The 15,095-nt window shown below is 36.2% G+C and overlaps 1 protein-coding gene across 1 annotated transcript in view; it reads left to right on the top strand.

The window, feature by feature from the left end:
• STK31 (serine/threonine kinase 31) overlaps positions 1 to 15,095 on the top strand; it is a 58,521-nt gene that overhangs the window by 24,122 nt on the left and 19,304 nt on the right. The window contains exons 11-20 of the mRNA XM_028525989.2: positions 661 to 840; positions 2,481 to 2,597; positions 3,839 to 3,958; positions 6,172 to 6,303; positions 7,550 to 7,651; positions 9,750 to 9,830; positions 11,419 to 11,544; positions 12,155 to 12,280; positions 12,457 to 12,543; positions 13,208 to 13,357. Of these exons, the coding sequence (XP_028381790.2) occupies positions 661 to 840; positions 2,481 to 2,597; positions 3,839 to 3,958; positions 6,172 to 6,303; positions 7,550 to 7,651; positions 9,750 to 9,830; positions 11,419 to 11,544; positions 12,155 to 12,280; positions 12,457 to 12,543; positions 13,208 to 13,357 (1,221 nt within the window). The remainder of the gene's footprint in view (positions 1 to 660; positions 841 to 2,480; positions 2,598 to 3,838; positions 3,959 to 6,171; positions 6,304 to 7,549; positions 7,652 to 9,749; positions 9,831 to 11,418; positions 11,545 to 12,154; positions 12,281 to 12,456; positions 12,544 to 13,207; positions 13,358 to 15,095) is intronic.

The following is a 15,095-nucleotide window of genomic DNA, read 5'->3' as shown; positions in this document are numbered from 1 at the left end:
AGAGGGAAGGGCATCCGAAGAAAGTTCTCTTTTCCTGTAAGTGGGACAGGCCTTCTCCCACTTGCACAGTTTGTTTTGTGTTAAACTATCCTCTGCCTTTCCAAGGGTTTCTCAGAGTTTTGTGATAAAAAATTTTGGAATCGAGTTTTCCTCTTGTGTCTATGACATTTCTAGAGTTTAATTCCTTGAAAGGTCCAGCAGGTTCTCTCGTCTTTTCCAGTCCTTTAAAAAATGCTTTTAAGTACATATGTATGTTTAGTGTCTTCTCTTGATTGGAATTATTTGTACATTTTGGTGTGTGGTTTATTTTTATTAAGCAGTAGGACTTAGCAACTTCCATGTCAGGATGAAACATTAGTGGCTCTGATTTGAAGTCAGAGAAGACGGGCCTTTCTACCTAATTAAAGACCTAAGACTATAAAGCTTTCTACTTGTATGTAACCTTAATTCACTTAATTCACTTTTACTATTAGAATCCAAAGAAATCAGCTTTTAGGTGGTTTTATGTCTTTATGTCTGTCTAATTATTCTATTTTATTTATAGAATTCTCAAGGATAGGAATTCAGCACGCTACTTTTCTGTCTGTCAGGTTCTAATACAGTGCTTGAACCCTAATAGGAAGTTAATGCACTTTAATAAACAGAGGTCTGTCTCTTCAGGATTTGTCAGCCTCTCTAGAAGCAGTCTATGGACAGGCCAACGAAGGGACAAGCTCTGAAGAGATACTGAAGAAGTTTCACGACTGGAAGTGCGATAAGAGGGAAGAGTTCGCCAGTGTCAGAAGCGACACGGAGGCTTCTCTGCGCCGTCTGGTGGAGTGGTTCCAGAGCGCCCTAAAGGTAGGGACGGCTGTTGCCAGCAGCATAAACCAGGGAGCTAAAACAAGTTTTTTCCCCAACATAATTTACCTCTTTTCTGAGAGAGAACAGGGTGGAGGAAGAGTGAGAATGAGAACGAATGTGGATGAGAATGTGTGTGCGGGGATGGAGGAATGAGGGACTGGCGTGTTGGTGGCCTCTGCGTGGGACATGCGTGAAACCAGCTCCAACTGAGCAGGAGGTGTGAGGCAGCACCCCTGGGGCTTGCTGTTCGTCCTGCGTGTCTCGCAGCTGTGGTGTAAAGACAAGGGTATGTGAAAGTGCATGTGCTGTAGGGGATAGCAGAGTGTTCTTCTCTTTTTGTTTTCTTTTTGAGCAAGACATCTTTTAACATCAGTTGGCTAACTGGTCAGGCTTAAAATACTATGTTAATTGGCATTGTTCAAGTCTTTTGAATTTTAGGCATCTTGAATATCTTAAAGATATCTAATATAAATGGAGAATATTAGCTTCAGTTGATATTAGATATTAGAAAAGATGTTTTGTGTACCATTCTTTTTAGTTGTAATTCATTATTATAAAAAGCAACATGTAATTTTCCAGAAGGGGGGGGAACATATGAGTCTGTATAATGTACTCAGAACTCTAATTAAATTTTAGCCAAATTTTGTTATTGATTCTCTGTTCTTTTGTTTGCTTTACAACTTCCTTGGCAAGGGTCAGGACACCCATGGGATCATTTATCTTATCTGTGGGAATGACTTCCAAATACAAATTTCTGGCTTTGTTTTGGGGGAAAAAATCTACTTTCTATTTTCTGTATTATAACTTGGGCTCCTGATTTTATTCTGTTTAGCATTTTATTATAAAGTTTATTTCCTGATAGAAAATACCTTGTTTTCCTAATGAAATGGAACCATTTGGGGTTAGTCTTTAATCTCCAGATTCCTAAATACTAGTAAGTCATCAGTAAATACTGGGTATAATCATATTCCTTCCTTGTTCAAGAGATAACATTGCCTGCCTAACACCTTTTAGATTTAAGTTTGCCACCTGGGCATTTAAGGTTCTTCACCAGTTTTTACTCTGACTGCTTCTTTTACTGTTCCCCCAAAACATCTTGGTCTTCTTTCTGTCTTTTTTCTCTCTTTCTTTCTTTAAAAAAGATTTTGTGTATTTATTTTTAGAGACATGGGAAGGGAGGGAGAAAGAGAGGAAGAGAAACATCAGTGTGTGGTTACCTCTCATGTGCTCCCTACTGGGGACCTGGCCCGAAACCCAGGCATGTGCCCTGACTGGGAATTGAACCAATAACCCTTTGGTTCACAGGCCAGTGCTCAGTCCACTGAACCACACCAGCTAAGGCTGTTTTTTCTTTTTTTTTTTCCATATTTTTTCTGTGTATTGTTTTTTTGTTTCTGTTAACCACTAACTACATTTTAAAAATCTGTCTTTTGGGGGAGGAAGGGTATGTGATGAGTCTGTATCTTTTTTTTCCTGGTGCATAACTTATATGAAGGTAGTACTTTATCATTCTTGTGTATCCTCATTTCCCCCACATTGCTCAATGCAGAGGCCAATGCCCTGCTCCAGTTATAAGGACACAATACTAATTGAAATAATTAAATGAGATACTTCATGCTTTTATTTTTGCAAATGAGGCTTTTGATCTATCTGTGGAAGATTCACTGACTTCTGAAGACACAATTGATAATATTGATGAAATCCTAGAGAAGACTGAGTCAAGTGTCTGCAAAGAGCTGGAGATATCTCTGATTGTGAGTATTGATATTTATTATTGCTCCCTTTGAAGCAGCATGGTTTCTGTTGCTAGTTAGCATCAAGACTGGTTTTAGCTTTTCTCTTAGAGACTTATTTGGAATAGTAACACTGTCAAGTTCTAATCCAAATACAAAGCAAAACCTCATTCTTTCACAGGGTGGTATTTTCACTTTAATGGAACATTTCACATTAAAAAAAAAGAAAATCTAATGTATAATTCTAGGAAAGCTGCTGTTAATCTAAGTGTGTCAGCTTTCTGTATCATTTGATTCTATAGTTCATTACCCAGGGAGAAAAGACTCCTAGAATTTGTGAAGATTTGAAATAAAATCTTTGAGAGTTTTGGAGGCAGTTACACAAGGTTGATTAGTGGCTTCATTTCTCTATTGTGTATATTCTCTGTTGCTACGTCAAGTTAAAAATTAGTGTAGCTCTTCAAAAGAGCATTTTGTAATGTTAATATTGCTTACTGAGACTCTTTTTTCAGCTTTTCAGTTGCTTAGTAAAGTCTCAGCGGTAATGTTCTTCATTTTACCTTTTGTGATTTTATTTAGATTGGTATTAAAAATATATACCATTAGTGTATTCCCTTATTACCAATTAGTCCTCATTTAGATGGTTTTGTCAGACTCGATTTTTATTTTTTATTTTTTTATCCTCACCCGAGGACATACTCATTGATTTTTAATTTAATTAATTAATGTATTTAGGGGGGAAGGGAGGGAGAGAGAGAGGGAGAGAAACATCAATTGGTTGCCTCTCACATGTGCCCCAACTGAGGAGGAAACCCACAACCCAGGCCTGTGCCCTGCTTGGGTATTGAACCTGTGACCTTTTGGTTTATGGGATGATGCTCCAACCAACTGAGCCACAGTGGCCAGGGCTGTCAGACTTGATTTTAAAAGTGGTTGTTTGTAGATGGCTTCTAAAAATAGGTTTAAGTGTTTGCGTTCTGCATGTGTATTGTTTAGTCCCTACTTTAGCACTGCAGCATCTCGATCTCCTCCACTCCAGACAGCTCTGCAAAGAACAATGTGCCGGGAGTAAACTTCCCCTGGGAACGTCTTTGATACCGGTCTTTCTCCTGTACAGAAAAAGATTCGTGTTTAAGAAATATTTTTAAATGGATATAGAAATTTATTAAAGGCATTCTTTTGAAGTTTATCCATTGTTATTGAAAGTTGTAATGATTGTGAATACTCCTTGTCTATAATTCCATGTGTGTGATTTCATTTAGGAGCAAGGTGATGCAGACAAGGAGATCATTTTAAATACATATAGTCAAGTGCTACAAAAGATCCATTCAGAGGAAAGGCTTATTGCCACAGTACAATCCAAGTACAAGAGCAGTATTGAGGTTGGATTGTTCTTTATTTTATTTGTTTTACATACTGATGCTTTATATTTTTTTATACTTCAACTTTTCTCAAGTAGTTTAATACTCAGTGTGTAGGTAAATTATTTATTCTGTTAGCAAAGCACCACAGCCATTGTTAGCTGGTATATGAGGTCAGACCCCCCCAAATGGAATTTAGTTTTAAAAAATGTGTATTTATTCTTACATGTTGAAATTTCAGTCACCTTCAAAGTACTCTCCATTTGATGCAGTACACCTATTGAGACTTTTTTCCACTGCTCAAAAGTTTTTGAATGTGTCAATTTTGATGCCTTTTAAGTGCTTTTGCCATTTTTGTTTCACCTCTTTCACATTGACAAATGTGTTTCTTTGATGACTTTTTTCATCTGGGGAAATGAGAAAAAAGTTACTTGGAGCAAGTTGGGTGAATAGGGAGGGTAGGACACGGGAGTCATGCCATTTTTGGTCAAAAACTGCTACTGAACACGCAGTGCTATGTGGGCAGGTGCGCGCATGAACCACCTGTCATGAAACAGGCAAGCCCTCTGAAGGAGTCTTCAAAAAACAATTCACTGAAGATGAATGCAGCCTCTCACAACAATGCCAGCTGGTACACTGATACAGATAGGTTCCTAGAACACTCACGTAGTGGGGGAAGCCTGTACTACAAGCTGCCTGCTTTCCAGAAGATAAGTCTGTGTTGTTTTTTGTGGGGGTTCCTTCTTGTATAATTAAATTCACCCTGCAGCTTTCTCACATTTCTCAGCCTTGATAGAATTTAAGAGGGTTAGGGTCGGGCCTTACCCCTGTTTCGGTTTTGGCTTAAGGAAATGTGACTAGTTTGATCTTCTATTGAGACCACCAAACTTTTTCCACATTAGCAATAATGCTGTTTTGCTTTTGTATCATTGGTGTGTCGCTGGAGTAGCACTCTTAATTTAGAAATTTTCTTTTGCATTCGCAACATGGCTCACTGACGCGAGATGCCTAGCTTTTAGCCTATCTCAGCTTTCGATAGTTCTTCACTAAGCTGGGTCATTTCTAGCTTTTACGTGAGAGATGTGACTCTTCCTGTCACTTGAACACTCAGAGGCCATTGTGGGCTCATTAACTGGCCTGATTTCATTATTGGTGTGTCCCAGGAAATAGGGAGGCCCAAAGAGGAGGAGAGAGATGGAGGAATGGCTCGTTGGTGGAGCAGTGAGAACACCCACAACATTTATCGGTTACTTTTGCTGTCTTGTATGGGTGTGGTTTGTGGCTCCTCCAAAACAGTTACAGTGGTAATGTCAAAGATCACTGGTCACAGATCACCATAGCAAATATAATAATAATGAAGAAGTTTGAAACAGTGTGAGAATGACCAAAATGTGACACAAAGACGTGGAATGAGCAAATGCTGTTGGAAAAACTGTGCTTGTAGACTTGCTTGATGCAGGGTGGCCACACCCTCCAGTTTGTAACAGACTCAGGAACTGCGAAGTGTGGTGAGGTCAAGGGCAGTAAAACTCGGTGTGTCTGTGACTCCTTTTTGGCACCTTGTGTGTGTGTGTGTGTGTGTGTGTGTGTGTGTGTGTACGTTATATAATTTTGTAAGCTGTTTTGAAAATGTTTTCTTTGTTTAATGGTGTGTTATGAACATTTTCCGATGTAAGAAATTTTGAGTGACCAAAACATCATCCCTCGTGTAGATGTATGTTACTTACCCTTTCCTCTCTATTAGACATTAAGGTTACTTCCAGTTTTTTTTTACCGTCATAATACTGTACATAATCTTTGTATATAATTGTGTATGTCTGTTGCCTCAGATAGCTTCCTTAAAAATTATTAGTAAGTCAAAAGGAAGAAACATTTTTAAAACTTGATTCACGTTATCAAACTACTTTTGAGAAAGGTAATTTTAATTGACATCCTCACTAGAAATTCCGATTTGCATCCTCTCTAGCAGAGTATGGCTTACTGTATGTATCACCTTGAGATTTTTTTTTAACCTTTGTTTGCTACTTTGATTACTGGAACAGATAGTCTTCTAAATAGAAATATGAATAATTAAGAAATCAAGTGGTAGAATTATCGTGTTGAAAATTGTAGAGTTTCCTCTTTCAACCTGAATTTTCCAAATACTAGTTGAACCTTAATAGATAAATAATAAATGGTTAATAAGTGACTTTGTTGTCTGTTTTGAAAATGTAATAACTCTTTCTCTTACTCAGTTCAAGAAGCAGATTATCGAATGTTTAAATAAGACCCCCAATCTGGATCACTTGTTGGCCATTAAAAAGACACTGAAAAGCTTAAAAGCTCGACTGAGATGGAAATTGGTTGAAAAGAATAATTTGGAAGAAGTAAGCAAACAGTTGATTCTTAAACTCTTTGTGTACCTCACTTCACTGGGGCTCTGCCTCATGAAAGTAATATATGGATGCACCCTTTAAAATAGAATCATTGTTCATATTTTGTTTTATATATTTTATCTTTTTTCTTTCATGTATGTAAATAAAATTATTACATTAATATTGTAAAAATTTTCCTATGCCACTAAATGTTCTTTAAAAACAGTTTACATGGCTGCCTCAGCTTTCAGAAACATAAATATTTTTGAATACTTTGAAAAAGTCTTTTCATTTGGACTGTTACATAATGTCTATTATAATACAAGCCTACTACATGCAAGGTGATAGGATGTTTCCCCAAAGGTAGAATTTTGTTATAAAGTATTTTTAAAATCATGATGTCTTTTGTTTATTTTTTTTTAATGGCTGAACATACTATTTCTTGTAAATATTTTAAGTTGTTTTTATATGATGCTAGAACTAGAACAATTAGGACATTCTAATCTGCAATAACTTCCTTTGTTAGGCTTGAAACTTTGTGAAATTTAGGGATTCTTAGTGTTCCTTTGAGAATTCAATTTATGTACAAAAGGGAATTTATATTATGTCTTAATCCAACTTGAATTAGCTCTGTTTCTCTTTGGAGCACTTCAGTAGAGTTAACAGAGCGATTTGAGATTTTCCAGTTTTATTGTATTCTGGTCTGTGAGGGATGGTACCTTTTTTAGTTTAATTTTTTTAACTTTTGGAGAAATACATTTAACTTTGAAAACCTGTACCTTTAAAGGTGGCATCTTTATTATACCTGGAGTCTTTGTGAGTCCTACATTATCTTTCCTCCAGTAGACATGCTACACCTTCATTTTTTAAAAACAAAATATCTTGTAGAAAACAATTACAAAGAATGTAATTGTATTCTGGTGTCTCTTCTTGACATTTACTTTGTGATGGCAGTTGGTCATCTTCATTGTAGATAAATTCTACAGCAAATTAAGAGACGAGAAAAATCTATGTAATTGATTTTCTGTCTTTATTTTTTATAATTCCTTGTTGTAGGTTTTGGAAAGTTAGTGTTAGAATAAGCTGATAAATATTAATTCAACAAATGTCAGGAGAGTTTATTAGGTGCTAGGTACAGAATGATACGTAGAAGTCAGAGTGATTTGTTGTGGGAGGCGAATCAGTTCTTACTGGGAAGACTTATTTTCAGGCTACTTCAACAAGCATATAAGGTCACTTATTTTCTTTCTGATTAAAGTCTGATGACCTTGATGGATCTGAAATTGAGAAAATAAAACAAGAAATAACTCAATTGCGCAATAGTGTCTTTCAGGAAATTTATCGTGAGCAGGAGGAATATGTAAGTATTTGATTCTTTGAAGTTTTGAATTAGGATGTACTAGAAATTGAATTAATATATCCATTTTATGAAGTGGACCATAATCACAAGGATAGAGATTATATTGGCATAGTTATGTTGGCATAGTAATGTTTATATAAAGTTAGAAATTAATTTCTGATGATAAAATAATTTATAACTATTGTATCAGATGTGGAAATTATGTAAAATTATAAAGAAGAAAAATCATCATCTGTAATTTTCCTACTCCGGGTAACAGTAGTAATCATTTAATTTTTGACATGAACTTCTCTTTCATCTTTTTCTGCTTATTTTTACAAGCATCAAGATTATAGCATAAACATATTTTGTATACTGCTTATATTTGGTTTAACAGAAAGCCTGAAGAGTTTCTCCTTTATTAAAATTTATATGAATATCATTTTGGCATAATGCTGCCATGACAGCATCAAATCACAGCACCTGGTTTTGGGGAGCTGTTGCATTTCTTAAGTCTCCAGTTTACCTCTAGTTTTTGTGATATTGGGAGAGTCAGCCAGCATGTTTTCTCTTTAAAATGGAAGCAGTGTTGTATTTTATGTTTCAGGGATGTTATCTGAAAGAGGTATTGGGTTGGCCAAAAAAATTCATTTGTTTTTTTCTCTAAGATGGCTATAGTAGTACTTAGTTGTCTATAACTTCATTTGAAACAATTTTGTTAAGATTGTTTTGTGACACCTGTCATAGCAACATACATTTAAAAATAAACTGATCAAAAACTGGTGAATTTTTAATTTTTAATTTTTTAAGATTTTATTTGTTTATTTTTAGAGAGAGGGGAAAGGAAGAGACGGAAAGAAACATCAGTGTGTGGTTGCCTCTTGTGTGCCCCCTACTGGGGACCTGGCCCACAACCCAGGCATGTGCCCTGACTGGGAATCAAACCAGCGACCTTTTGGTTTGCAGGCCAGTAGTCAATCCACTGAGCCACACCAGCCAGGGCAAAACTGGTGAATTTTTGTGTAGCCATTTTAATATTGAAGATGGAAGAAAATACACAACACTCTCAGCTTATTATGCTTTATTATTTCAAGAAAGGTAAAAACGCAAGTGAAACACACACAAAAAGATTTGTGCAGTGTATGGAGAAGGTTCTGGGCCTGATTGAAGGTGTCAAAAAGGGTTTGCCAAGTTTCATGCTGGAGGTGTCTTGCTGGACAATGCTTCACAGTCGGGTAGACCAGTCGAAGTTGATAACAATCAAATGCAGACATTAATTGAGAACAGTCAGTGTTCTACCATGCAAGAGATAGCTGAAATACTCAACATATCTAAGTTAATAAAGTTATTGGAAAAAATGAAAAATGTGTCTCTTATTTTATGGAAAAAAACCATAGGAGCCTTTTAGCCAAGCCAGTTAAGAGTGGTGCTTTGAAAAATAAAAATACCATGAAAATGGTAGATGTTTTAAGGTTATGTTTCATTTAGCAAACTCACAGGACTGTGTCCTTCATTATTGCCGTGGAATAAAGTAGCTGTCTCCCAGTGACTTGACAGATGGCTAGAAGTTTCCCTTAATAGACGTGTGATGGATGGCTTTCTGTGGACCCTCGGTTTTCACGTGTGCTTCCGAGCGGCTTTTATAGAGCTACGTGGTTTTTTCTTTTGGACTTTTATGTGTTTTTCCTCCTAAATGAAATAGTAATCATTTTAAACATGTCACTGGATTCTTTTTGAGAATAGTGACACTTTCACAATTTAAATGGGTCTATCATCACATTCTTTCATTTTAGCTTTGAAGTGAGTGCAGAATTTGACCTTAGGCAAGATTTTGTGGGGAATAAAAAAGATGATTTTGTGCCTATATATGTATACCAAGCCTAAAATTGGTAATTAGGTTTTTCTTCTGTTAGTTGGATGGTATTTAGATCTAAGATGATTCTTGGTTTTCGTTTGCTACTTATTTTTGTAGTAGAAGGCAAAATCAGTGTATATCTTAGCTCATATATTTTATTAGATTATACATTTTGTTACGTAGATAATAAGGAAGATACTGGTGTGTTATTTTTTCCTGAAGACCAACATGTCATAATTGAATATATCTATGTTTTAAATTTAGGAGAAGCTGAATAGCTTGGTACAGAAATGGTTCCCTGAGCTGCCTCTGCTTTATCCTGAAATAGGATTGCATAAGTACATGGTAAGCTTTGTCTCTCCTGACAATTACCACTCTGCAGAGAGTGTTAAAAATGGATGATACAGTTGTGTGTCAGTGTTAAATTGATAATATCCTTATTATAAAAATGTTTCTGTTGAATAGTTTCTGGGCATTATTAGACATTTTCTCAAAACTGTCTTTAATGCTGGCATACTGTGTTTTAATTCTTATATTTGCATATTTCCCTTTGTCTTCTCCCCCTCACACCCATTCACTTATTTGCATTACAGGTGTTTGGTTTTTTGAAATAGTAAGCAGTTTTAGCTGCTGTTCCAAGAGTTAGAATAAAAGCAGGACACTGATAGTCATGAGGAATGTATGCAGAATGTACCTTTTATGTTAAAGCAGATTGGAAAAAATTCTAGAGAAGTCAGCTAAGGTAGAAAGGTTGATGTGGGTATAGGTTTCTAGGCAGGCAGGATTCAAAGCCTGGGAGACCAGGGTGTCAGACAGAAGGGCAGTGTGGAGCAGGATTGGTAGACTCTGGCTGCCAGGGCAGACTCTCTTAGCTCTGTGTTTTCTGTTGCCTGATGGGGCTAGATACAATATTTATTCTTTAAGATCGACATAAATTCCATCATAATACCTTAAATATGGGACAGAGAGGGATATTCACGTAGACTTGTGAACTCATAAATGTGAAAATTAAAGTCCCTAGAGCTGTTAAAGAAATTACTGTAAAATCTTTTCAGACTAGACTTTAAAATAGTCCAGGATTTAGTCCTTGCATTTATTTAACTACCTTAGAGACTTCTCAGATAGGATGGGTCAGTGAATATGTGATGCCATATAGGACTTGAAAATTAATTTAAAGAAATATGCTGGCCTATTTTATTGTGGAAGATTATGAAAGGTTTGAGTCATGGCTTATGGATGTCTTTAATGATTTTAAGATATTTAACTGTGATGTATTCTTAGGAAACCCTGTGAATCAGTTATAGGTTGTGGATGACTTGCTTGTATTGACAACACTTTAAAGAAAAAACCCCAAAACAATTGTACAATCCCTGTCACTAAAACTACACCATGGTGAAACTTAGCTTGATCTAAATAGTTGATATTCAGGTTTTGGTGGAAAAAATTATTTCTCTTTAAATGTAGCAGAACTATCTAGTAGAATTAAAATATTTGAAAGCCATTTTCACTGTTGAGGATTCCACTTCAAATAGATGCAGGGGTATTGGAATTACTTCGTAGTAGTCATAATTTTTAGACTTCTTATTCCCATTCTACAGCCTTCTTTTTATTATCATTTTGATATTTTTAGGAAACGTAGGTTTCACAAGGAAACACCAGGGTTCCTTGGAAGCATGTCTGGTTAATCTCAGTCCTCTTCAGAGTCTGTTCTGGAACTGTAGCAGCAATTGAATGTATGATGATAGCACTTTGGGTTGTAGTTCAAGAGCTAGGAACTAGAAAAAATATGAAACTTTAAATATTTTTATTATGTTGGCTTCTCTAGTAGGGTTGATCATGTCCAATTCAGTTAATAGCAAGTAACTAGTTGTGCTGATGATTTAAAAGTGCTGGAATTGTTTGGATTCTTACTGCAACAAAAACTTGTGTCTAGAACTCTGGTGGTCTTTTTACAATGAGCTTGGAGCGAGATCTTCTTGATGCTGAGCCCATGAAAGAACTTAGCAGCAAGCGTCCTTTGGTATGTTCTGAGGTTAACGGGCAGATGATTCTTTTAAAGGTAAGTTTAAGTTCTTCTGACAATGGGAGACTCAAATGTAAAGGGGAGTGGTGGTGGTACTTCTTAGGCAAGTAAAAACCCACTCTTTGTTTTCTAAATTACATGAGGTGACTAGCTTGATTATTGACAGAACTAATTTTGAATTGAAAGCTTCCCTAAGTAATATATGTTCTTTAATAGGATGCACTTGCTTTTCTTTTTCAGAAGAATTTCTCTTACTGCATTCTATCCAGTAGCCTTTTATAATTCTTGTTTTCCTTACATTTCTCTTTGAAATTTTACTCTTTTTTTTCCAACTCAGTCTTCTGTTCTTTGATTTCTTCTTTTCATTGATCTGGGAAACTGTCATCATCATAACAGAGTAATTAACTTGGCCTTGGTGGCTATGCATTGTGGAATGTATATTAAGCCACAGGTGGAATTGTTCTTTCCTTTCTAAATTGTAGCATTCAAAGCATATAGAAAAGATACTTACAAAGTTTTAAAATAAAATTAGATTTAATTTAACTTGTACAAAAATCATCATGTTTAAGTTGGAATGACGTATTGTATTACTCCAGTGGGGTTTTTCGCCTCGGAATCACCAGTGCTGCTCTTTTTCTGGTGCAAGGGCTATTCTGTGGATGTTGACACGGAAGCCAGGGTGATTCAGAGAGCAGCCGCCTATCACAGAGCTTGCAGGGAAGCCAAAGAAGAGTCTGGGTTACTGCCGTTGATATTCCTATTTCTGTGTAAGGTAAAGTTCTTCTGCTAGTCTTTTGCAGAAAACATCTCATTTAAAACAAATTCAGCTTCAATTTATAGAGAAATTTATTTCTTTTAAAATAACAGTTATCTTGTATAATCAATGTATACTTAAAATATATTGAAGAATTTCTTATGTTGAGTCTCATTCTCTGTTTTGCTGCTTAGTCCGATCCTATGGCTTATTTGATGGTCCCGTATTACCCTAGGGCAAGCCTAGGTGCTATTCAAGCCAGTATGCCTCTAACGTCGGAGGTAAGTTTAAAAAAACTATTTCCATGGATATGTTGAAGGAGAAAATAACACCTAATATTTATTAAGGGCATCCTACATACTTTATACTGTGTAAAATTTTAACTTTTGTAACTCTGTTTGTCACATCAGCCCTATGATAGGAGTTATCCCATTACACACAGATGAGAAAAATGAGGCTCACAGAGATTAAGTGACTTGCACAGGGTCCCTGGGCCAGTGGCAGAGTTGGGACTTGATACCAAAAAGACTCAATTTCATCATAAATTTGAATCAGTTAATACCAATAAAGGACACCCTGATTTTTCCTACCCAGAAACATTATTTCAGTCTCTTCTTTTCCTAGATGCTTCATATGGTCATTATTTGTAATCTAAGTCTTCTTAGAGATTGATATCTTTAAATCATATATTTGTTTTTATATATGATTTATATATATATATAAATATATATATATATATATAGATAGATAGATAGATAGATAGTCACCAGTTACATAACTAGGGCTTCTGGCCTTAATTTTTTCTGTATGCTGTGTTCTTACTCTTATGAAAGGTATATTCGGAGGAAGCTCTACTCATTTCTGGAAAACTCTTTTAATTAGGAAAGGTTCAAGTATGAGTGAGCTGCCTACCTCCTGACTTCTTCTGTGTGCACTTGTCTGTAGGAGGCCCTGAAGGTCATGAAGGGGGTTGCCCAGGGCTTGCACACGTTGCACGAGGCCGACATCGTTCACGGAGCCCTTCATCAGAACAATGTGTTTGCCTTAAACCGTGAGCGAGGGATCGTTGGAGACTTTGACTTCACCAAATCTGTGGTAAAGTGTCATGATTTTACAAGTGGGTTATAGACATCCTTTAATATTATTAGGCAGTATTTCAGCACTTGTACACGATACAGTAATTTATTACAAAATCGCCTTCAGTTTAGGGTGTGTCATGTAGTGTAAGCAATTTGCTGGCATCAGCTGGGTGCTGGAACAGGAGTTTCTAAATTTTTGCATTGTATTTTTAAATCATCAGCCTTAGAAGCAAGCTGACGTTGTAGTGAATAGCATTGACAACATCAATCATTATTTTATCATCATCAAGATACATTTATTTGCTAGGAAGTACACGGGGAAAATTTCCTGCTACCCCTTCTGTTAGTGTCCTCCCTCCCAACAGGTTAAGTTTAGATACGTACACTTCATGATTTGTTGATTCATGAGAATTTTTAGAAGCTTGGGAACCTTGGACTTTTTCATTTCATTTAAGTGCTGGTTCAACTACATTGGCTGTTAATTTGGTGCCTTTTTACCTCAGAACAGGCAGTTTGTAGAAATAGCAAACATCAGACAATTAAAGGGCATATTGTGATCTTTCTGTTTCTTTTTGTTTGAATGGGCAGTCTCAAGTATACATGGTCATGAAGGAGCAGTTCTGTCTTTAAAGATAACAGCTTTATTGAGATGTAATTCACATATCATAATGTGTATAATTTAGTAGTAGTTTTTAATGTATTCACAGAATTGTACATTATAACCACTATTTAATTCCAGATGATTTTTATCTCCCCCCAAAAGAAACCCGGTACCAGTTTGCAGTTACCTCCTGTTTCTTCCTCTACTCAAGTCATTTGAAAACCACTAATCTACTTTTTTTGCTCTATGGATTTGCCTATTCTGAACATTTCCTATGAATGGAATCAAACAATATGTGGCCTTTTGTGATTTTGATTTATTTCACTTAGCATAATGTCTTCAGGGTTTATCCATGTTGTAGTGTGCATCTAAACATCACTTTTGTTTTAATCCTCACTTGAGGATGCATTTATTGATTTTAACAAGAGAGGAAGGAAGAGAGAGAGAGAAAGGGAGAGAGAGAAACATAGATGGAATGCTTCTGGTATATGCTCTGACTGAGGACCGAACCCACAACCTAGGTATGTGCCTTGACTAGGAATCAAACTTGTGACTTTCTGGTGCTTGGGATGACGCTCCAACCAACTGAGCCACACTGGACAGGGCTGAACATCATTTTTAAAAATTGCCCAAATATTTAATTGTATGGATATATTTTGTTTTCACTTATCAGTTCATGGATATTTGGGTGGTTTCCACTTTTTGATTATTATAAGTAATGATGCTATGAATATTAGTGTACAAGTTTCTGTGTGGATATATGTTTTCCTTTCTCTTGGGAGTAGAGTTGTTGGGTTATATGTAACTCTTGTTTTACTTTTTTGAGGAATCAAACTTTTTCAAAGCGGCTGTGCCCTTTTACATTCTCATATGAGCATTTCACTTTCTCTACATCCTTGCAAACAGTTTATTGTCTGAGCAAGTCCCTTTTAAAAAAAATTCTCACCCCAGGCCCTGGCTGGCATAGCTCAGTGGATTGAGCACGGGCTGTGAACCAAAGTGTTGCAGGTTCGATTCCCAGTCAGGGTACATGCCTGGGTTGCAGGCCATGATCCCCAGCAACCGCACATTGATGTTTCTCTCTCTCTCTCTCTCTTTCTCCCTCCCTTCCCTCTCTAAAAATAAATAAAATCTTTAAAAAAAATTCTCACCC

Source organism: Phyllostomus discolor, chromosome 10, assembly GCF_004126475.2.
Source record: "Phyllostomus discolor isolate MPI-MPIP mPhyDis1 chromosome 10, mPhyDis1.pri.v3, whole genome shotgun sequence".
Taxonomy (NCBI): domain Eukaryota; kingdom Metazoa; phylum Chordata; class Mammalia; order Chiroptera; family Phyllostomidae; genus Phyllostomus; species Phyllostomus discolor.
Note: the sequence above shows the minus strand (reverse complement) of the source record. Positions and strands in the feature narration are given on the sequence as shown.